Source organism: Myotis yumanensis, unplaced genomic scaffold (assembly GCF_028538775.1).
Source record: "Myotis yumanensis isolate MYYU_CA2020_CCGP unplaced genomic scaffold, mMyoYum1.0.hap1 SCAF_1, whole genome shotgun sequence".
Classification (NCBI taxonomy): Eukaryota; Metazoa; Chordata; class Mammalia; order Chiroptera; family Vespertilionidae; genus Myotis; species Myotis yumanensis.
In genome coordinates this window covers 206,604,409-206,629,752 of record NW_027223752.1, presented here as the reverse complement: position 1 = coordinate 206,629,752, position 25,344 = coordinate 206,604,409, and the positions used below count along the sequence as shown (strand labels likewise).

General features: G+C 40.6%; 1 protein-coding gene across 1 annotated transcript in view; it reads right to left on the bottom strand.

Moving 5' to 3' along the window:
- LOC139007190 (cyclic nucleotide-binding domain-containing protein 2-like) overlaps nucleotides 1–25,344 on the bottom strand; it is a 71,114-nt gene that overhangs the window by 27,155 nt on the left and 18,615 nt on the right. The window contains exons 5-7 of the mRNA XM_070410351.1: nucleotides 24,348–24,507; nucleotides 22,077–22,160; nucleotides 5,939–6,003 (exon numbers count right to left, since the gene is read on the bottom strand). Coding sequence (XP_070266452.1) covers nucleotides 5,939–6,003; nucleotides 22,077–22,160; nucleotides 24,348–24,507 — 309 coding nt within the window. The remainder of the gene's footprint in view (nucleotides 1–5,938; nucleotides 6,004–22,076; nucleotides 22,161–24,347; nucleotides 24,508–25,344) is intronic.

The following is a 25,344-nucleotide window of genomic DNA, read 5'->3' as shown; positions in this document are numbered from 1 at the left end:
TTGGCAGGTTAACCCAGCAGCAGGAATGGGGATCCCACTGCAGACAGTGGAGTGGAGGATGTACCCCAAGTGCATGCTGTTAGGGATGGTAGCCAGGGCAGAAAGCAGGCAGGCAACTGGCCACAGAGAGGCACAGCAAACCCCATCAGCAGGAGGTTGTCTCAGAGCACAGAGCAGGAGGCAATGAAGAACTGGAAGCAGCAAGATGGTGGGGACCCAGACAGTGGTCAGCATAAGAAAAGTGTGGGAGCTGATGACCACAGCAGGAGTAAGGCTTAGGGGAGCACAGCAGTGTCCCTGTCAGTGGCACTGGAGTACACATTTTGAGCTGGAGCACAGGCATAAGGTAAGGAAGAGAAAGGAAAGGGCACTGAATTTGATTGGCAGCCTACCAACCTAGGCGCTTTAAACACATGATCTTATTTAATCCCCAAAACAACCATGCAAGGTAGGTATTAGCCGCATTATGCAGGAGAGGAAACTGGGGTTCAAAGAGGATATCTTGTATTGCCATCATCATAGAGATGAGATGTGGGATAGTGAGAATTTGAACTCAGGACAGGCTGACTTCAAAAAGCAATGTTGCGCCCTGACCGGTTTGGCTCAGTGGATAGAGCATCAGCCTGCGGACTCAAGGGTCCCAGGTTCGATTCCGGTCAAGGGCATGTACCTTGGTTTCGGGCACATCCCCAGTAGAGAGTGTGCAGGAGGCAGCTGATCGATGTTTCTCTCTCATCGATGTTTCTAACTCTCTATCCCTCTCCCTTCCTCTCTGTAAAAAATCAATAAAATATATATTTTTTTAAAAAGCAATGTTGCTCCATTCCCGCTGTTGTTTGTCATAATTATCCTATATAATAAAAGGCTAATATGCAAATTGACCAAACAGTGGAACGACCACCCACTATGATGGTGCTGACCACCAGGGGGCAGATGCTCAACACAGGAGCTGCCCCCTGGTGGTCAGTGTGCTCCCCCCATGGGAGCTCAGCCAGAAGCTGGGCCCATGGCTGGCAAGCACAGCAGCGGTGGCGGGAGACTGTCCTGCCTCTATGGCAGTGCTAACGATGTCCTGTCTGACTGCCGCCTTAGGCCCCCGGGCTCCCGGACTAAGAGAGGGCACAGGCTAGGGTGAAGGACCCCCCTCTAGTGCACGAATATTGTGCACCAGGCCTCTAGTATTTATTAAATGCCAAATCTTTGAGAACACAGCTCCCAATGCATACTTCTCCTCATGTCACTTACGTTTCCCCTTTCATTTATATTGTGCCAAAAATTAGAGGCTTTTTTCCAGAATCTAAATTCACTTCCAGTGGCTATGAGATTGGGCATAAAGTCAGACGTATCTGAGAATGATGTTTGGAGGCAGCCAAGAGGAAAAGCAGGATGCTGGGGCGAATAGGTCAGACCTCAGCTTCTGAGGGTGGAGGTGCACCAAATCAGAGACCAAAATGTGGAGAATGGAGCTAACGCATGTCTTGTGAGTGCAGGCTGAACGCAGAAAATATGACTCTTTCAATGAACTCTCCTCGGCCTCCAATAGGCACATGGCTGGGGGACAGATGGCTCTAAGAAGGGACCAGTTTCAGTCCAAGGAAACTAGGAGATGGATATGTAAACATAGATTTCTTTTGGAATAAATATTCATTGTGAGTCTCTTGATTTTTAAAATGTATACTTCATAAAGTATAAAGACGATTTTAAGAAAACATAATTTAAATGTCTCCAATTTTCCTCCTAAATTGCACCCTTCTAATAAAAATATGTTATATAGTTATATAATATACATTGTCAAATAAAGGGTAGTCGGGCATGTATCCTTTCCAGTTTTGATAACTGTCAATACTGGAAGGTTCAAGCAACGTCATTTTTTAAATTAAGGACTGAGGTTTATTTGGCATTTCAGAGCACCACCTGCTGGATTAATGAACAACAACAGTCCAGAACAAAAGTGAATCTTCACATTGTCTTTAAAAGAACTGGTCATGGAACCCTATGATGCTCATCCCTTCTCTTTTCTTTCCCTACCCAGTCAGTCCTCTCCTGGCTTTATTTACACCCTAAGGCTGTCCATGCCACACCTATCAATATTGCTGAGTCCTCAGAGTGGCTAAGGAGCAGGCTTCTCAGGCCTCATTTAATAAAATCTGGGATGTTTCTAAATATCAAATAGAAAGGCAAATACTACTTTTGAAGTTGCAAAGTTCAATTTTCTTCGAGGGACTGTTTCTTTTTGCCCAGGGATGGGTTTGTTTGTTTGTTTTACACATTAACAACCATTCTAATAGAACGCTTTCACATTTTATTTGTGAATAATGACTAAAGTTGACTGATTTACGGTATTTGAGCCTGTTGTTTTGATACGGCTTCCCAATGGCATTTGAGGAAAAAAAATAAGGTTGGTTTAGAGCTACTTTTTTAAAAGTCTCTGATCTCAAATGACCCACAAGTATTATGAATGAGAGGAATGGGACAGATAAAAGACATTAGGGAGTGGTAGAGACTGGGGACCTAGAGCTCTGTCTCAAAGGGTATACCTTATTCTGTTCCAGCCAGCTCTTCAGTTTTTTTAAAAAGAAGCCAAAAAAGCTTGATTTTCATCAGTGATCTTTAAGTGTTTAAATGTTAGCGAAAAACAAAACCAAACCAAAAAAGACCTGCAGGCCAGAAGTGGCCTATAGGCCAACCTCTGATTAAAAGTTGTGGATACTAAGGCCTTATCAGATGTATCTTTTGAACTTTGCTCACTGGATGATAAAATATGAATAAGTGAGCAGTCTATGGCTAAAATCCACTCCCGTCTCTGATCAAATCACTTTACCATGCCTAAGGACCTCTACCAGCCAGTCAGCAAGTCTATGCTATATACCCCCTGTTCCTTGACAGTCACGTGACAGGATCATGGATTGTTGAGATGTCCTGGCAATGGCCTTTTATTCCTGTGGCTTCCCGTGTGCCTTAAAGTAACCCAAGGCTCAGATTTTGGCTACAATAGGAAACAGTTTAGCAGAACTGAGAAAAGCAGCTGTGGGGTTTATGGGCTTGAAATTTGCATTGCATTTCCAAACAGATACATTAATATGTAGTAACTTTAAAAATATATTTATGTTAAAAAAAAACAAACCCCACCTTAACTCAAATTTTGACCATCATACCCTACAGTAAAGTCTCCTCACCCATACACCCTACTGGGACAACCAGAGGCAATCTACCTCTGACTTAGGAAAGATGTTGACAGCATTTACACATTTTAAAGAGAAATACATTAGCTTTCTTACTCAGAGTGCTCTGGGAAACAGTGCAGGTTTTATGCTTTGGCCTGGGAAAAATTCATGGAGAACATAACAATACTATGTAGATAACAAATTTCATGACAAAAAAAGATTTGAAGGAGATCATTGTCTGCTTCGTCTGCCATAAAATACCGTAGATCAGATCATTTAAACAGCAGAAATTTATGTCCTCACAGTTCTGGAGACTAGAAGTTCAAGGTCAAGGTGCTGGCTGATTTGGTTCCTGGTGATGGCTCTCCTCCAGGCTTGCAGATGGCCACCTTCTCGCTATGTCCTCGCCTGGCCTCTCCTCGGTGCATGAGCGTGGATGGAGAGAGACTGCACTAGTGACCTCTCTGGCGTCTTTTCTTATAAGGACACTAACTTTATCAGATCAGGGCCCCATCCTTATGGCCTCATTCAACTTCCTATGGGACCCCATTTCCAAATTCAGCCGCATTGGGGGGTTAGGACTTCAAGATATACATTTGCAGCAGAACACCAACATTCAGCCAAAAACAAAAGAACTCCGCTGTATTTCTTTATCATCCGTAGAATGCCTCTTGAAATTAAAATAATTAAAGCATCTCCTTTTTTAAAAATTATGAGTATGAATGTTGGGGGTTTTTTATCTTAGGCAAATAACTTTAAACCCATTTTTCCCTGACCTACAGTCCTTTTCTACTCTAATAGGCACACCTGGTGTTTATTTTTATATATTTGCTATTCTTTCATAATGTTTCAAGTTTGTCTTCTTCCTTTATTGTTAATGAATTTCCAGGTGCTAGCTTTCCATGGAACTTCAGGGCACTACTTATAATGTCAGCACTAGGTATAGCTTTTTCTCAGAATTTGCTTTAGAATTCTGAGACGTCATCAATTTATAATCCCTCCTAGGAGACTGGGCTTAGTAACACTCTACACCTCTCGATTTTTACCTTTATTCTCTGGAGATGAGGTACCTGACTAAACAAATCTGGTTTTAAAGAATAATAACTTGTAATATTTTCAATTATTATGAATTTTTAAAAATGGAATCCCTTTCATTTCTTTCTTGAAAGAATACGGTGAAATGCCCTCAGGTACTGGGCCTCCGGCAATAGTCATGCTCCTCCCACTTTCCCTCTGCAAGCCCTGAAGCCATGTTTGTTTTAGCCTCTGGCTACCCCTGCCAACCTGACAGCTGGCCCGAGGCTGGCATGGCCTAATCAGATGGTTTTTCTCACAGGAATTTGGAAGAGGGACATAGAAAGCCTCCGGCAGCAAGATATGAATGCTGGATTAGAAGTCTTGTCAGCCAAAGGCACCACTTGTGGGCAACTCGGATGCATCATGCCCAAGACAGCAAAGGAAGCCAGTCCTCGGCCAGCAAGAGGAATGGAGCACGTGTGCAGAGCGAAGCAGAGACCAGGGGCCATGCAGCCGAGAAAGACCGGCTCGCAGTTCCCAGTTCTCATCCTTCTGAGCCTTCACTGTGCGTCATAGTGGATGCAGAGCGAAGCCAGCTCTTCACTGTTTTAAAATACAGTATATTAATAGAAAATCTGAGGTATAGTGAGCCCAATGGATCAGGAGACATAAACGAGCTATCAGAATACTGCGATACGAAACCAAAAATAAATGAAATTAAAAAATCAATTGAGCTGCTTTTAAGCTTTCTGGCTCTCAGCTTCTTGGTGATTATTGCCCTTGTTTTTTTAAAAATGTTCCCACATCTTATCTTACAGTCTAGTTTAATTCATGCACAATATATGACTGGTCTGAAATCATTTGTGGTAAACACATGAATCTCATGTAAATTAAAGGCATGAAGATGTACTTGCCTCATCTGATGCATTTGTTTTATAAAATCATAAAATGAACAGACTTCTGAACTACATACATGTGCACATGTGCAAACACACACACACACACACACAACATGCTACTGGTTTCTGACAGATGACCGCACTGCCTGATTTGGTTGTATTTCAGGAATAGACAGAGCAGTACAAGAGCATAAGGCAGTGGTTCTCAACCTTCTGGCCCTTTAAATACAGTTTCTCATGTTGTGACCCAACCATGAAATTATTTTCGTTGCTGCTTCATAACTGTAATGTTGCTACTGTTATGAATCATAATGTAAATATCTGATATGCAGGGTGGTCTTAGGTGGCCCCTGTGAAAGGGTCGTTCGACCGCCAAAGGGGTTGGGACCCACAGGTTGAGAACCACTGGCGTAAGAGATCCAGAAAAAGATGCAAACTGGTAGGCTTTACATAACCATTTTACCATTTCACCTATGCTAATCATTCAATCATTCATTTGTTCAACAAATATTATTGAACATGTATTAAGTCTCAGGCACTGTTCTAGGTATCCTGATAAAAACAAAGATTTAAAAAAATCTGTCTTATTTCATCTACAACATGGAGGAATGTACTATTATGTCCATCTCATAGATGAAAAACTGAGGCTAGAAGAGGTGTATTAACTTGCCCAACACATAACTAATAAGTGGTAACACTGGGACTCAGATGCCTTCAAGGCCCATGTCCTTTCCACACACCCTACTAGCTTTCACCACCATAGACATTTATAGATTACCTTGAATTTCAAATAAGAAATATCAAATATCAGTTACTTTCCTCTAAAATTGCAAAAATTATATACAGGGAAATGCATACCCAAGAAAGCTGCATGTTTCTTGATATTGTTCTTGTACTCTCTGTGCAAGAATACAGTAGAAATCCTAAAAACAAAGTAAAAAATAATGACTCTCTCTCTACACACACACATACATATAAAAATACATTCATATATGAAAAACTATCCACCAACATATATATGAAGCAACCTTGGAAAATCATTTACTCTATTTGTCCCCTGTCAAGTCACATGATATTAATTTTTTAAATCCTATACACCTCTGATTTATAAAATCAGATTTGTTCAATAAATAGTTATTTAGTAAATGAAATAAATTTCAACAGCAGCAATATTTTTAAAGCATTTTCATTTTCACTTAAAAACAAATTAACTGTGTGGTAGTTTTAGGAATCCTTAATTTACAAAATTAATTTTTTCTTATTTTTTTCTTAAACAATTTTTAAATTGTTTCATTTTTATTATATAAACCATGGTGATGTTATTAACTGCCCTTCAAACAATCTATTCTATTTCATAGATGATAATTTTCAATAATTTGCATAATACTATATGAAAAGATAATGGAGTACAAATGTATAAAGTAATTTTTTTAAAAGGCAATAGTCAGTTTGACCATGTCCCCTAACACTAATATAAAACCAATGTGCGCACTGAAGGTAAAGAAAGGGTAAAAATAAATATACTGGGATGTGTCTATGTCAGTTAAAACCCAAACTACTGCTAAAAAACAAACCACAAGATGTGGAGAAAAAGAAAAGATACAACAATGAGTAAAAAGGCAATTTTCTCTCTGTTTAACCTGAAACCAAGAATTTTTTTTCTAAGTGTTTCAATCTGGGTTATTAATACTAGCATTGTGTTTCACAACTGAATGCTAATTTCCAGAAACATCCAAAGACTTCCAGAGTTTAAGCTTATATCAGTCAGTCTAGGCTAGGCTATTCTGCAGTATCAAACAACCTAAAAACTCTCCGTTTAAAACAATATTTTATTTCTCACTCATGTGCATATCCATCGTGGTCAGCAATGGACTTTGCTCACAGAAGTTACCAGAAACCTAAGCTGACAGAGGCTCCACATCCTGACAAAAACAGAGGCAGGGAAGACAGAAGATAGAGAACCCTATACTGGCTCTTCAAGGGTCTCCCCAGATATGCACCCAAGTCTACTCACATGCTATTGGCCAAAGCAAGTCACATGATCAAGCCTGGCATCAATAGGGTGGAGATGAATCATTCTTGCACTGGAAGAGACAGTCTTCCAATAGTCCTAACAGTACCCTACAGCTAGGACTATGGTTTACAAAACAGACTCATCTGCATCATCTCATTTGATCCTATTAACAACTCTCAGGGCAAGATGGGGGTTGCTGTGGGACATTTCTGTAGAACTAACTCATCAGTGTTAACTGCTTCTGCTATTTCTGCTCTTCCACATTGGCCAGTCAGACTGAAAGCAAAGGATGGGACAAGCCATGCCAAGGCCCCTTCCAAGCTGCTCTCAAGCCCACCAGCTTCATCCACCCTAGTTCCTGCCTTCGGAGGGCTCCCACTTCCTTGTACTCCCCTATAGTCCCAGGAATGGAGCAGGTGGGCCAGAGAGGAGATGACTGGCTGTAGTGACATAAGCCTGGTTACCTGATCCGAGGGCACGAAGCTATGCAAGACTGCAGCTGCGTCCCTGGACAGTGATAGGAATGTTACATAAGGAGAGGCAGGTGCCTGCTCCAGGTGAACCCTGGATGGATAAATGCTAATAAATAGCATGAGTTTCCTGGTTGATAAAATCAGCCAGGGCTTTTGGGAGGTTAGGGCCCTTTGATCTCCAACAGGGACCCAGGATGGCTTCGCAGATTGTTCCTGATCCAGATGTCAATGATGAGTTCAGGTATAAAGCATTTATTATAGTGTCGGACTTGCCGAATTATGTACCGACTGTTTTGTTAATGTGCTTCACACTGTGCAGGAGGCCACACTCCCTGGGGTCTGGGCCTACTGGAAAGTTGCCACCAGGAAAGTGGTTCTCGCATGCTCTCCCTAAGCCAGCAGGTTAAGGAAGCCGCATGGCTTCTCCCTCTCTTTCCTCCTTCTCTCAGACGCAAAGGCGCAAGGCCCTGAATTCCCTCCACTGGTCCCTTTCATCCATGAACCTGGGGCTGGAGTGCCCTCTGGGCCAACCCAACCCCAGACATGCACTTTACACCTGACCTTCCACCTTCACAAACCCTGCTCCTCCAGAGTCTTGGAATACTCCACAGGGTGCCTGGGATGCATGAGGCAAATGAGCCCCCAACCACTGAACACTGATACATTTGTAATGTGAATAAAGAAAAACAAATTAGCTTTACTAGTAAATGCTTAGAATATAATATCTACATCAAGAAGCTCACAAAATCCAAGTAATCTCAACTCTCAGTTCTAAAGTTCCATTAAACTTGTTTATCCTCCTAGTGTTCTACCCCCTGCCCATTATTCCTACTGAGCAAATGTGCAGCAAATTAATTTGTCATCTTTTGGCAGGTTTCACAGTATCAGAGGAAAATAAAAGTGTTTTATTGATTCAACAGTGAATCTGAAATGCTTTCAGATCTATCCTAAAGTCAATGAATGCTCTAATGATCATCAGAAATAAAATAAAGGGCTAAAACATGAAGAAAGACAAGGATTAGGTGTCACGTTACTGGAATATTCTGGAAAGCAAACTTTAGTGCTAAAGCCACCAATAAATTTATAGCATAGTGTAGTGTGGTGTAAACAGTCCTAGAGTGGGGAGGAATTTGTTGTATTCAAGCAGCGGTTCTCAACCTGTGGGTCGCGACCCCGTTGGGGGTCGAATGACCCTTTCACAGGGGTCGCCTAAGACCATCAGAAAACACATATTGAATATATAATTACATACTGTTTTTGTGATTAATCACTATGCTTTAATTATGTTCAATTTGTAACAATGAAAATACATCCTGCATATCAGATATTTACATTACGATTCATAACAGTAGCGAAATTACAGTTATGAAGTAGCAACGAAAATAATTTTATGGTTGGGGGTCACCACAACATGAGGAACTGTATTAAAGGGTCGCGGCATTAGGAAGGTTGAGAACCACTGTGTTCAAGGAACAGAGAAAAGGCCCCATACAGCTAGAGCATCGTGGATAAGGAGGGAACAGCTGTGAAATGTCAGAGAGTGGTGTGGTAAATTAAATTATCAGCCTCAATCTCCCCCCCCCCCCCCGACACACACACACACGCATACACACACATCCATGGCCTTTGACATGTCACTTTGCAATTCCTCTCACAAAAGAAGAAATATATTTCCTTACTCCTGGACTCTGGCTTTGCTGTGAACTTTTATTTGGTCCATGAGATGTCAGCAGATATGACACAACAACTGTGTTCAAAAGCTTAGGTATGCCCTCTGGTGCTCACCCATTGCCTGTTGGTAACTGGTCCTAAGAGGAGAATGAGCACCTGGAGCAGAAGGGCCCCAAGGTCACCTGTAGTGTGAAGCAGAGCTGCCAGTCTGCAAAGCCTCCATCAGGCAGCCGCAGCCAGGCTGCAGGCATGGGCGTAAGCCAGCCGACTAGCAGATCCAGGAGGAAGGGAGTTGTTTTAAGCCAGAAATTTTAGGGTAGCTTATTCCTCAGTGTCTCTGTGGCAATATCTAACCAATACTGATCTTTTTATGCCATAAAAGAGTGTGTAATTAGAAAAAAGAAAATATATTACATAACATAAATAATGATTTTGTGTGTGTGTGTGTGTCTGTGTGTGTGTGTGTGTCTGTGGAGAGAGACAGAGAGAGGAAAAGCGCACACAAGAAAAAGGAAGTTATATATGATAGATACTTTTTTAGGGGTTACTTCTTGAGAGTAGAAATAGGGAATGTTCCATTTTTAAGTTTCTGCAGTCTTTACATCATTTTTACAGTGTTCCAGTGAGCACAGGGGAATGAGGGATAAATAAGTAAAGTTCTATTTGTCACAGTCATCAGAGAATCTCGAAGGTCAGTCAAAAGGTATTGAAGTTCCTTAGATGAATCCTGTGTGCCATTTAAGCTTGTCTGAAACCTCACTATTGTACTGACTAGTGTACTTACATTTCCTGTTTTTCAAGTAAAACTGTATTTGTAGCAAGGTGTCCTGTGTCCCAACTAGACTGTGTTTTGCAGAATTGGTGACCTAGTGATCCTTATAGGATTCAAGCAATGTGAGAACTGATCATCAAAGAGGATCATATTTATGACTGAGGAAGAAGCAGCTCTTTTCTGGCAAGGGTGCCCAAAAGAGGGAAGACAAGGAGATCAACGAGATGGGATAGAATCTGTCCCCTTCACAGTCCAAGGCTCTGGTTTTTAATCGTGATGAGAGAAGGTTTAACCATGAAACCGAAGGGCCAGAGAAGAAGACCGCCCCACCCCACAGTAGACCCACAGTGTAGAATGGGCACTGTGCCCAGAGACATCCCCCGAGCAGCATAAGGAGCCTGGTGAGGAGGCAAGAACAAGAGCTTGAGTGGATACGTTTCTGAGGACAAGCACACAGTACCTTGGGGATGCCTGAAATGAGAGGACCATTCCCAGGAGGGGCCAAGATGAACCGTGATTTGGGCAATAATGTCATTAGAACTGCATTTGCACTGGGAGAGGTGATGTGGGGCTCACATGGACACTATCAAACAAGGCGCCAGGAGTTAGTCAGCCTGTCCGAGAGCAAAGGTCCACATCTCCTTCCCTGCTGAGGGGTCTATTATATATTCCATGTCGATTATATTTCCATGTTTTTTGTCCCTTAGAAAAATATGATCTATGGGAACCTCTTGAACCATTGCTAAACGTAGGGCTGACTATAGGGTTAAGCCTCGGACTGACCTGTTGGCAAAGCCACAAACAAGTCCCAGCTTAGAGGGCACAGTCCTCTTAGCATAATTAGGCTTGATCTTATGACGCTCCCTAGATCCTTCCTAGGTAGCTAATGGGCTTTGGGTGGTGCAGCAAGTGCTGCCAAAACAAGTGAAACTCACAGGAACATTGTAACTATGGTGACCGCTACCTTGTTTACCTCTGGCTATAAAATAAAGGCGCAGCTTGCCTCTGGATCTCTCTCTGGGCCTCAGCCAGGCACAGGAAGATAGACCCAGCTTATTCTCTTTGTCATTTCTTCATCCTTCACCACTATCACTCAGGCTTGTGAACCCTTGGCTGAGCTGACTCGGCACAAATAAAGACTGCCAAAATACTTGGTTTCTCTTTTCAAACTCAAATTACTCTGTGCTAATATCATAAAAACTCAGGGGATCTTCAATTACCTTTGAGTTCTCATCTAATTTTTTATGATACATCTTCACTTGATATTGTGATGAAAATTCTCCTCTGTGAGCATTTAATCAAACACTAATCACATAAGGGTTCATTTTTCAAAGAACAGCCCCCATGAACTAAGAATCCTTGAAAATGTATTTGATTATGAGTTAAATCACTGACTATTCCTAAATAAAAATAGCAAGGTTTAAAAAATGGAGACTCAATGTCCTTTGACACATGCCTCCATTCAGGTACGAGGCTGTCCTTTTAACAAAGCTACGTCTTTAAATGTGCCATAGACGCTATTGGAAAGGACATAAATAATGGAAACCGGAGCCTGGAAAATGGCAAGCTGGCTCAGCCTCGGGGAGCATCATTTGTGAGATCCAGCTGCAAAAGCTAGAACCTATAAAAAATGCATGCAGCATTTCTCTTTAAGCATTAACACACCACTACTTTAAATGTTGGTTCTGACTGAGAAATTCCTCTCAGCAGGTGCTTCTTACCCCCGTAACCTCCGCAGGCGGTCAGGGCCCCAGGAGACTAAACAAATTGCTAACTTAAAAATTCATTATAGAATCTGCTCCCTTTCCAAGACATGAGATGTACTCTATAATTTGCTCTTCGGAACCCCCAGGGACCCTCCTCTTCAAGGCCCCATGTGCTAATATGACGCCATCTCTTGTCTATTATTAATAGGCTGGATAGAGTTTTTAAGAAATGTATCACACCCAAAAGTACTAAAATTGGAAGTGAGAATGCCAGTAGTTGCACATGAATTCCTTTAAGCAATGTCAAAAGTGATGACAAAGATGATCTCAATACACCAGACTGCTGAGAAGTGTTAAACTCCATAGTTTTCATTTACCAACAGATGGTGGCAAATGGATGATGAGGTCCAGGGGCATGAACTCACTGTGAACAAAACAAATGCAACTCTGTGAAGCTATGAAAGATAATATAAAGTTATCGGGGATATAAGAGAAAAGTATGGAGTTTAAGTAGGCATTATTTTGAAAATATAAAAACCAGCCGTCTGGGCAAAGGCCCAGACTTAATACAGATAAAGCAGGTGGCTGCTTACTTTATCACATATGGAAGACTCTCATATAGAGGGCACATAAACCCAAGATGGTGATAACTCAAATAGACCCAGTCAAAATGTCACTGTCAGAATGGGCCCATGGTGGCAGGAAGAACCAGTACTAGCATCCAGAACCAGGGAAACTGACCCAGGACAGAACAAAGCAATCCCTGAGAAAGTGCTAAAACGAGTGAAAAAAATGGTGTGGTTGATATTATCCTATATAATAAAAGCCTAATATGCTAAGTGTCCAGTTGCCCGATTGGCCATTCAACCAATCAAAGTGTAATATGCTAATGATATGCTAAGGCCGCTCAACTGCTCACTATGACATGCACTGACCACCAGGGGGCAGATGCTCCTACTGGTAGGTTAGCTTGCTGCTGGGGTTCTGGCCAATCGGGACTGAGACAGATGGGCTGGACATGCTCTGGAGCCCTTCCGCAGTCCCTTCCCAGCTGGCCAACCTCCCAAGTCCCTCCCTGGCCCTGATCATGCACCATGGGGGTCCCTCCGCCTGGTCTGTGCCCTCTCACAACCCAGGCTTAGGGACCACCCATGAGTGCACCAATTTTGTGCACCAGCCCTCTAGTTTCAAAATAAACCCTTTGAGTCTAGTTAATGATTAAGAACAAGAGTTTCTTTCTCTGAAAGCTTGGGTCTGAATTCAGTTCAAAGCACTTCTCTAAAATTTAGTCAATAGGCAAATATAGTATAAATAGATTAAATGGATGCAGGAATGAAAGAGGCCTAACCAAAGACAACTCATGGATTATTTAAGGATAATGTTTTTGTTCTAAAGAAATACAGCACTTTTAAAAAATGCTGTGGTAGACAGGTAGAAACAAAGAGAACAATTTGATTAGACAGAGAGGTACAACTAAAGTCCTAGAATGTTAAGAGTTTGGCTAGTAATTATAACCCATCCCAGAAGAGATAAGAGAGAAGCAAAATCATTTTAAAGAGATGGAATGGCTAAGAGTAAGGTCTGGCTGTAACTCAATCTTGAAGACATTAGCATACATTATGAGAGAATGGTCACTCAGAACAGTAATAAGCCTAGAAACAGCAAATGGAGGTGGAGATGGAGAAAGGGAAGAATTGGCGGTAAGTGCCCATCAGAGTTGAGACACGGAATCGGTGGGAGGTGACTGCCTCACTCTGGAGGTGCTCTGAGCGCTAGGCTTGGGTTTATTCCAGGCGTCCCCTTGGCCTGGATAAAAGATCCCTCGAGACCACTTACAGAACTTTACTTCAATTTTATCTTCACTTAGCATCCCTCTGACTGTGAATTCAGCCTCTCAGGCCACCCTAATATAGGAAGGATTCATGAAATAATAAACACGGATATCTTAGTGACTGGAAAAGAATATTCACCATCAACGCTAAGAAGCCAACATTTAGGTTTACACCATTCTCTTGTAAATTAACATGGGTCAGTCCTCTCCTCTTCTCAGGAGGCATCTCATGAAGCGCTGGCATGCAAATGTCTGGAACTACAAATCTGACATCAGTCAGGCCCAGACAACAGGATCTTCACCACCCAGTGCGGAGGTTGGCTGCCAGTCGGCTACACCCCCTTTATAGGCTATACTCCCTGATGTTACAAAAAAAGAAACATGTAGGAATACATAATCCACTTACTATCCTGTGAATTTAGCCTTAGATGACTAGATTATGTGGATCAGAAATCAACTGTATAAATCAATAACCAATATTAAACCTATTAGGTTGTATAAGAATGTACACTGTATCTATTTTATTTGTGGTGGGCCCTAACACAAGGAATTATTTTTTGATAAATACAAATTTAAGAAATGAAGGGAGATAAAGGGGGTGGGGAGAAGGAATTCAGGTTCATTTCAGAAGATTAAGCTGCTAGTAAGACATGCTGACTTCTCATGTGACTGTTAAGCCAGGTGGTTTCAATCCTTTTGAGAAGCTAGTCATAAAAATTGTTGGAGGACAGAGAGAACTATAAAACTAGATCAGTTATGTAACTGGACTATTCATTATAGTACAAGGCTGTGAAGATGAAAGTTGTTCCTGCTTTAATATAAACATAAACAGAGATTATTTTGAGAACTATCCAGCCTGGGGAAGAAAAAAGGCATCTGAAAGTTTACTGTATTTGCCTGTTATATGACTCAAGTACACATGATCTACAGTGCTAAGTTTCACCAAAATTTATGATGGAGAGAAAATAGAGAATAACAACTCATTAAAAAGATGGAACAGAGAACATACAATGGAGTCAAGACAGTCTCTTCAATAAATGGTGTTGGGAAAATTGGACACATACATGCAAAAAAATGAAACTAGACCACCAACTTACACCATACACAAAAATAAATTCAAAAATGGATAAAGGACTTAAACATAAGACAGGAAACCATAAAAATACTAGAGGAATCCATAGGCAGCAAAATCTCAGACATATGCCGAAGCAATTTCTTCACCAATACAGCTCCTAGGGCAATGGAAACTAAAGGGAAAATAAACAAATGAGACTACATCAAAATAAAAAGCTTTGCACAGCAAAAGAAACCATCAACAAAACAACAAAAAAGCCCACTGCATGGGAGAACATATTGGCCAATGTTATCTCCAATAAGGGTTTAATCTCCAACATTTACAGGGAACTCATACAACTTAAGAAAAGGAAGATAAACAACCCAATCAAAAAATGGGCAACAGACCTAAATAAATACTTTTTAAAAGAAGACATAAGAAAGGCCAAGAGACATATGAAAACATGCTCAAAGTCACTAATCATCCAAGAGATACAAATCAAAACGACAATGAGGTACCATCTCACACCTGTCAGAATGGCGATCATCAACAAATCAACAAATGACAGGTGCTGGCGAGGATGTGGAGAAAAAGGAACCCTCGTGCACTGCTGGTGGGAATGCAGACTGGTGCAGCCGCTGTGGAGAACAATATGGAGTTTCCTCAAAAAACTAAAAATGGAACTCCCATTTGACCCAGTGATCCCACTTCTAGGAATATATCCCAAGAAACTAGAAACACCAATCAGAAAGGATATATGCACCCCTATGTTCATAGCAGCACAATTTACCATAGCTAAGATTTGGAAACAGCCTAAGTGCCCATCAGCAGATGAGTGGATTAAAAAACGGTGGTACATCTACACAATGGAATACTATGCTGCGGTAAAAAAGAAGGAATTCTTACCATTTGCAACAGCATGAATAGAACTGGAGAGCATTATGCTAAGTGAAATAAGCCAGTCAGAGAAAGATATATATCACATGATCTCCCTCACTTATGGAATATGATGAACAACAGAAACTGATGAACAAAAACAGATCCAGAGACAGAGAAGCATTGATCAGACCGTCAAACCTCAGAGGGAAGGTAGGGGAGGGTGGGTGTACGGGGGAGAGATCAACCAAAGGACTTATATGCATGCATATAAGCCCAACCAATGGACACAGACAACAGGCGGGTGAGGGCATGAGTGGGGGGGCAATGGGGCGATAAGGACACATATGTAATACCTTAATCAATAAAGAAAAAAATATATATATATATATATAAAAAGATGGAACAGAGTACTCATATTAAATGAGTTGTTCCTACTAAGCAAGTTTGAATAAAGGCAAGACTGGTAATTATAAGTATGCTATGCATACCTGAGTAAAACATCTGAAAATCACTCGATTTTCTAAGTACTTGTTGGGGACAAGTTTTTGTAAAATCTGGGCCTTGGATGAGCAATCAGCAGCATGCTGTGAAGAGGCTTGAAATTTATTCTCAGGAGAACATTTATTTCCCAGTGATTAGACCTCCCTTTGCTAGGATCCAGGTCCAATAAACTTGAAGTGGTTTTGATGTATCAAGTTTCTGAGCAAACAACAAACAAAACCAGAAAGAGAAAATTGTGAAATTGTAATGTCCATTGCAACCTTCTTGGGCAATCACAGCAAGTACTGCTGATAACCGTCCACTCAGGTTTAAGTACAACCTCTAAGTCTAATGCATGTGTTCACATACAAAACGAGGGTTTCAAGTTTCCTGTCACAAATCAGTCTCTGCCACAGTATTTGCTTCCCGGGCAAGTGCTGAGACCACTCCATGGCCTGGCCAGAACAGAGTACCCACCAGCTCTAGACACACCAGCCTGAAACTCCCTTCCAAAATACAGGCCAGTTATGGACTTCTGAGGCTGGCTGCTGTTCTGAGATAAACTTCCACTGCTCAGGTTTCCCTTACTGTTCAGGAAAGGAGTGTGGCTGCCAAATCCCAGGTGGCATAGGCACGCCAAAGCTGACTTCTCGGTACCCAACACCACCTTTTATTACGGAAAACTTGAAGGATGGTAAGTAAATGATTCAACCAGCCAGTGAGGACAGAGTACATAAGTCTGTGATTAAGAAGGTGAGTCATGCCACAAAGCTGGGAATATGTTCTGGTAGCATATTATAGGATGGGCCACTATACAGCAAATCTTGGCACAAATGAATAAAGAGGCCTTTATTATTATTCTGGAAGTTAGGAAGTTTCACAAGTATCTCTCCACGCTTGCCAGTGCAATCCTTTGGAACTTTACAGGAGGCCTCTATCTTTCTTTCTTTTTTCTTTTTTTTTTTTTGAGGCCTATATCTTTCATTGCATCACTCCCTGGGAATTACTTAGACGGGAAACCATGTGGTTGAGAGTGGAAATTTCAGGGTCAGGTGCTCTGGGTGTGAGTTCTACTGTTTGTCAGTTGTGGGCCCTGGACAACTTGCTTCAGATCTGTTAGCTTTCTTTCTTCAGTCTGTGAGAGAGAAATAAGAAGAGTAGCTAATGGAGTCATTGGGAGAATTGAATGAGCTACTGCAAGTGAAATATACAAATCTGTGTTGTTGTTTCTTTAAAAAGGTGTTCAGCAAATGATAGTGTTTGGTAACTGTGACTCAGCTGTGTCAGTTCCTCTAATCTTCTCCCATTAGACCTCTATCTATGGCCTTTTTCCCAGCAGCCAGCTCCCCGGGGGTCCCAGGAGCTCACGATCACAGTCACCTCATTTACCGTACTTTCCTGCTCAAATATCCTGGGAGTCTGTGGATGACCAAATGACTTGTATAATCACAGCAGCTCTGAAGTCAGAGTGTGGTGAAATCACTCAGGCTGAAGTGGAACAGGAAGGCTTAGTGTAAGAAATAGAACGTTTAAAAATATATTTTTTTATTGACTTCCAAGAGGAAGAGAGAAGGAGAGAGAGATAGAAATGATGAGAGAAAATCATTGATCAGCTGCCTCCTGCACACCCCACACTGGGGATTGAGCCCACAACCCAGGCATGTGCCCTGACCAGGAATCAAACCGTGACCTCCTGATTCATAGGTTGACGCTCAATCACTGAGCCACGCCGGCCAGGTGAAATGGAACTTTTTAAGTTAATCGGTTATTTTATTTATATCTAACCCCAATCCCAAATATTGGTGGGATTTTTTTAAGCACATAATGAACAGTGGAAATAAACAGTGGAGAAAGTCAGAGGGAGGAGAGAATACAGACAGGGGAAAAGCAAGGCCAGCCATAAGATTTCATCTAATTATGTCCCAGACCATCTAGAGCTAGATATGGGCAAATCTGGCTATAGCTGTCCTGTGATGAAGGCAAAAAAGGAAAATATGATCAGTTGCAAAATTCATATATGCCAATATGTGTCTTCTATGTCAGCCACTGTTCAAAGCATTTTAGATGTGTTAACTCCCTTCTTGTCATAGCAGCTCTATGAATTGGTACTATGTTATTGCTGTTTATATGGATGGGAAACTGAGGCTCTGATAAGTTAAATAGGTGGCCCAGTACTCACGGTGGCAGCACTGAAATTTGAACTCTGGTTGCCCAGTTCACAGCTCTTAAGGACTAAGCAATGCTATTTTGATAGACAACATATAACAAATAATAGAAAGCCAGCAGTTCAGAGGGAGGATTTCCTAACACTGAGAGCTAAGCTCTCATAAAGACAAATAGTTTGACAAAGTACACTAGCTTCCAGATTGAGGGATTTCCCAGGTCAGTTTTTTGGTTTTTTTTTTAATGTTTTTATCGGTTGCAGGCTCCTTTCCAGCACAGACTCTGGTCAGGGGCGTGCAGGAGGCAACCAATTGTTGTGTTTCTCTTACATTGATGTTTCTGTCTTTCCCTGTCTCTTCCACTCTCTAAAAACCAATGGGAAAATATCCTCAGGTGAGGATTTTTTTTTTTAAAGTTTTTATATATGATGTACAGCCCAGCTGGTGTGGCTCAGAGGTTGAGCATTGATCCATGAAACAGGAGATCATGGTTCCATTCCTGGTCAGGGCACATGCCTGAGTTGCAGGTTTGATCCCCAGTAGGGGGCATACAGGACGCAGCTGATTGATGATTCTCTCTCATCATTGATGTTTCTATCTCTCTCTCCCTCTCCCGTCCTCTCTTTGAAATCAATTTATAAAAACATATTTTTAATAAATCCTTAAAAAATATGATGTGCAGCTGACCACCTCTTTCTGTTTGAACATTAAAACAACAACAACAACTACCAGGGATTGTCAATATTATTTCAGGAAATAAATAACATGTAAGTACAAAACACACACACACACACACACACACACACACGAGTGTAATCGAAACATAGGGGATCTTGCTTTACAATTTTGAGTAAATTCAGCTTTGTGAAAAATGTACACCATCCTTGTCTTTCTCATTGGCCTCTGACAGGTGAAGAACTGTCAGAGAATATCAATGGTTGTCAGAACCACTGACAACCTCTCTTTGGCATCTCTGTGACCCCAGGACAGCAAGGACCCAAAGGCAGAACTGAGACTCCATTCTTCTCCAGGCCAGATCCCGGGAAGGTCTCAAAATTAAGTCTCTTAACATCAAAAACACACACACAGAAGGTCTGTGAGCAGCAGCCAGAGCAGGTGGCCTCAATCATGATTTCACACAAGATGCACATATTGCTCACCAACCTGAGCGAATCACTGCAGGCTGTGAGACATGCCACCGGGACACGTGTACCATCAGGCTGTAATTTCAATCGGGAATAAAACTGAATACTGTATCTTTTTTAAAAGAACATATTATGCTTAAAGAAAATATAAGATGAACACCAGGAACATGATTCGATTTTCCTGATGCTAACACATTGGCAGCATTTTCCTATTTTGTTTGGTAAAGAATTCTGAGTTGCTTCTAAATTTATGCTGAAACCCATTGGATGCTTTCCGAGGCCGAAGCCAGCAGCTCCACTTGTTCAGGGAGTTGTATTTACAATACCCACTGTTCCTATATGTCCATTAGAATGCAATTATCCTGCTTGGGGGGAAATAAAGGTCACTGGGTTAATGGAGCTCACCTTTCTTTTTTAGCTCATAAATAATAAATCAAATATAATATTTAAAAAGAAAACCACATCCTGCATATCATTGTGTTTCTGTTGCTTTTCTCACAGAACATTTGAGTACATGGCACTTACTATGGCCATAATCGTCACAGTCCATCAAGTTCCTATAGCACTGGTCCAGTCAAGAAATACACAGCATGCATCTATTAAATTGATAGTCATAAAAATTCAAATGGTCAAGAAATTTCTCATGACATTTTCTTTTTTTAAATATATTTTATTGATTTTTTACAGAGAGGAAGGGAGAGGGATAGAGAGTTAGAAACATCGATGAGAGAGAAACATCGATCAGCTGCCTCCTGCACACTCCCTACTGGGGATGTGCCCGAAACCAAGGTACATGCCCTTGACCGGAATCGAACCTGGGACCCTTGAATCTGCAGGCTGACGCTCTATCCACTGAGCCAAACCGGTCAGGGCCTCATGACATTTTCAAGGTAGACAATGGTACATTCTACTCTGACTGTAAGGAACAACTCACAAAATTATTTATACTAGCAAATATACAGAAAATCTCATGGGCTTTATCAAAGTATTGGCAAAGATATGCATTTAAAAATTTTTAAACAAATGCGTACAGATTCAAGCACATTCCGTTGCTTCCAAAACAACTTACCAACAGTACTTGTAAGGAGACAGTCCTTATGACCACGCCAATAATAATAAATATTTCTAGGCAAGAACCTGCTGCCACTAGTTTCCCTAATGACAAAACGAAGACATTCCTGCCAGCCAAATAGCTGAACAGGGCTCTCAGCCCAAAAGAGCCCAATCGATGTTTTCACTTCGGGCTTCCCAAGGGAACAACTAAGCAATCGCTCCAGTACCTGGCACATCAAGATTTATAAGGCAGAATAGGAACACATGGCCTAAATAGCTTCAGAAAGCCACTTGTCTAGAGAAACTAAAAACAAAACAAAACACACAAAAAACTAAAAACAAAGCAATAAAACAACAACAGAGCATCTGTTTTTATATCACCATGCCCCTGAAAATAAGGCTACATGCCTCATGCGATTTATCTAAGACATATTTTTAAAATAAAAAGGGAATGATAGTACACCTCTGAGCCTACTATAAGAACTGTTAAACACTTATAAATAACTCCCCCAAAATAATGAAAATGAAAAACTGTTTCCACTTGACGCAGGCTTGTGCGACAAAGCGCACTGCAATCACCCAACAGAACCACACAGCTTCTGCCTCCTTGGTACGAGTTTCAGCAGTAGCCCAGCACAGCCCTGTGAAAGGCATTTTGACAGAATTACAAACCCAGCAATGAACCAGACAACTGTTTTCCTAAATAACACAGCAATGGTACTCACAATTATTTCAAAAGTTTATTTGAAGGGCATGTATCTGTCATCAACAGCCTATCATTATTTGTTTTTATTATCATTAATAGCAACGAAAGTTGTTCTGCCAGGCACTGATCTAACAGTTTTATGCGAGTTACCTAACTTAATCCTTGAAAAAAAAATCCTATGGTCTGTGAAGGGTGGCAGAATATACCACCCCAAAATATGCCACTTTGGCATAAGGATGATTTTGAGCTAAAGAAATCTAAAAAACAGTACATGAAAGAAGAGCGTTCTAATCTCCCCTTTTCTTCCTGAAAACAGGAGATTAAAAACTCCCTTGTGAAAGATGCCCTCTTCTGTACCAGGAGGAAAGAAACATTCTTTGATGAAGAGTCAAAGCCGAGAGAATTCTATAAAAACAGACCTCGTTAAAATAATTCTTATCTTCCTGTAACCTCCTCATATATTTTAGTTACTTTTCCACAATCACCTCTTTTCATTTCTTTGTGAGGACTCCTATGTCATATAAAAATGATCTAGATTTGTAAGCTTTTCTCCTGTTAATTTGTTTTATGTCAGTTTCATTCCCAGGCACAGCCAAAACACCCTTTACAGGGTAGAGGTAAAAGTCTGCCTCCCCTATATCTGTGATAATTTGAATCTAATTAACACCATAGATCAGCACAAAGCATTAACTAACACTATTTAAATATAGACACTTATTTTCCTTAATATTCATTCTCATTGTAAATACTTTTGGCTTTGAGCCCTGCCGGTGTTGCTCAGTGGTTGAGCACCCACCCATGAACCAAGAGGTCACCAGGTCAATTCCCGGTCAGGGCACATGTCTGGGTTGTGGGCTCAATTCCCAGTAGGGGTGTTGATGCTTCTCTCTCTCAGTGATGTTTCTATCTCTCTATCCCTCTCGCTTCCTCTCTCTCTAAAATCAATGAAAACATATTTTAAAAGATTTTTGGTTTTAAAATTTATCTGGGTTCCCCGGAAAGGTTTCCTTCAAGTATTAGTCATTTTACTAAATATCATCAGATACTTACTTCTTTACTTATTACAAGAACTTTTGCATCTGTTTTACAAAAAAACGAAGCAGGCCGATTGGTATTAGTTAAAAGGCAGGTTTCCTGAAAAATAAAAACAAATGGATTTCTTCAGGAATTATTTCAGCTCTGATGTTATCATTACAATGAAACTCTGGCACTGTATGGAATTATAAGCATGCATCATTTTAAGCAAATAATTTTTTTAAAAAGGCAATTGGAATTGATAAATAAGGACTGTCCTGGTCTTACTTTCACATAATTTATCAGTCCCAGCAGCATTAAAATGTAAGGACTATTTTATAAAAACAGAATGCAGGGTTGAACAAGTCTTTATTCTGGAATACTTGCTATATTAAAACAACAGCATAATCTGCAAACACACAAAATGCTATATGTTAACTCCACTCAACATTTATTACTAAGAAAAAAGGGTGCTTTGTCCTACAGATGGCAAACTTGGAGTGGATTCTAACCTAGATCTATGAGGTTCAATGAGGGGTATGGTGTGAGTATAACCAAATATAAAATTATAACAAATTTTAGTGATTATAATATTGAAAAAGATGTAGCAATAAAGAATCAAGGTGAGTTTATCTTACTGAAGGGAGAGTGGCATGACTTTAACATCTCTCTTTGCTTGAGATGGGACATCCATCTTATGCAGCCCTTGGACATCAGCACTCCTGGTTCTCAGGCCGTCACACTCGGACCAGGCCTTCCACCATCTATCCCCCTGGTTCTCGGTCTTTGGACTTGGACTGAATTATACCCATGGCTTCCCTGGTTCTCCAGCTTGCAGACAGCAGGCTGCGGGACTTCTCTGCCTCCAATTCCTACAATAAATCTCCTCTTACATATACCTGTATATATCCTATTGGTTCTGCTTCCCCAGAGAACCCTATATGGATTTTGGTTGAGAAATACCAGTTCAGATAATCTCCAAGTTTCTTCCTTTTAGTTAAAAAAACACACACACACATCAGTGGCTCCATTTGATCTGCTCACAGTTGAGGCAGCATGGCAGAGTAAACAGAGCACTGATTCAGGATTCTCCTCCCATTTCTGCCACTAACTAGCTATCTCAAGAGGAGCAATTCAGCTAACTGCTCTGGTTCTCCATTCATGAAGGCGTAGAGTGAAAGTTTGTTTAGCTGACCTCTGAAGCTCCATCCAACACTAAGGTGCTGATCCTGGGGAAGATCTTGATGTCCAGAAAGGGTCATAAGGTTCTAAGTAAGAGTGCTTCCAAAGTGCCTCCAGCACTAAAACATTCAGCCAGTCACAGGCTGGCCAACATCTTAACCAATGCTCAATCTATCAAGACATATTTGACCCACCAGTGATGGCACATAATTAACAATGGGAATACCGTGGAAAATAAGGTTTGCTTTTGACTGAAAATTGTTAGGAATACATCTTTGTCCTTTGCCCTTCTCATTGGATTTGTTACCAATAAAATATATTGAATCCATCTCCTATTGGTATTCCCATAGCCAGTGCCTTGCTTCAGAGTCAATTTCCCACCTGCTGGAAAATTGACTTCCATGTTGTCCTTTCTCTGCTAACATAACCCACCTATGTTAACATTTAGTAGATGACTCATCCCATCAGTCATCTGTCTAAATGTTAATATGATTCATCTCCCTCTGACTTAAAACACTTCAACAAGCTCTACTGCCTGTAGAATTAAGTCCAAACTCTTCATCATGGTTTTCAATACCATATTTGACCTCAGCTGACATTTCCAAAATAACACCAGCAACTGTTCTCACCTCCGAGACCTCCACACTTAGGTACTTTTGGATCTGAGGATCTCCAAATCAAATCTGCCCTCAACTAAATACAGAAATGAAGCAAGTTTTATTCCTACACACAAGCTGCTTTCTGCCCTAAATTTTATCCCTTTTGCATAAAGTATTTTACAAGCATCAAAGAATCAAAAACATCTCCTTGAATCAGTAACTGTTTTGGTACACTTTTTAAAAAATACCAGCCTCCAAAGCTACAGGGTTTGTAACTCATTCATTTAACTGGGCAATCATTCATATAACAATCAATTATGAATCTTGCAGGTCCTGTATGTTGACAAACTATATATCAGGCTATATGTCAGTTCTACACTGCTAAGGAAAATACACATTCTTTAAGCATTTCAATTACTGAAATATTTCATACTTGAGGACAATTTTATTTTAGTACAATGACACATAACTTAAATTTTTAAAAAATAAAAATGGTAAGAGACTGAGAAATTAAGACAATATTTACCCCTATGAAGTCACCTTCTTCAAACTCATTTAAAATTTCAGAGTTGGTATTTCTGTCCATGCTGGTATTACTTGACATGACCTTTAAATGTCCAGCAAGAATCAGGTAGCATTCAAGTGGTACATGTCCTTGTCTTAGAAGCATACTTCCAGCTTCCAATCTGGGGAGAAAGAATATTAAAAACACTTCTGCAAAATGGCAAGTTTGAAGTCATCGTTGGCAAACAAAATGCTGTCCTCTTCACCTGTGAAGAATTTCATGTTTTGTTAAGGAGCAATTATCGTCTTCTGGTATAGACCTTGAAGGCAAGGACTAGAGCTAACCTGTCCACTGCTATAGCATCGGTGCCGAGAATGGCACTTGGCTCATAAACTAGGCCCTCAGTGAATATATTTTGAGTGGATTATGAATAGGCAGAAGGAGGTGTTGCACAATCACAGAACAGAAGGTCTCCATACAAATGAATTCCTTAGATAAGCCCTGCTTTCACAAAATATAGGTATTTCTAAAACACTACTGAATTCATGAGGTAAGGCAAGATTTTTGGTTTTCTGGGAGACAAATTTGGTATTAATTAGCATTCCTTTGATCAAGACTTTTAAAAAATACATTAAGTCCTCACTTTTTTATTAATTTTACCATTTTGTTTTCTTACAAAAATATAATCTCCAAAAGTTTCTTGGAACTGTGGCAAAATGACTTATAACAGAACCACCTTTCCCATAGGCTAATTGATATAAACAAGAGTTAAGCTCCTATGGCATCTCATCACTATTATAACAAATGACATTGAACAAAACGTTATTTGAGGATGTGCTGTATTATACTCAGGAACAGTTTTGTAAATCTGCTGCTTTTCCCTATTTGTAGGTATTGAGCCAGAGGACAGTAGTTTGTCCACTCCAAGTTTATAGAAACAACCCATCCCTGGTAGTAATGCATAATAAACTTTAATGAATATTAAAAAATCACCTGGGGCATTTGATAAAAGATCAAG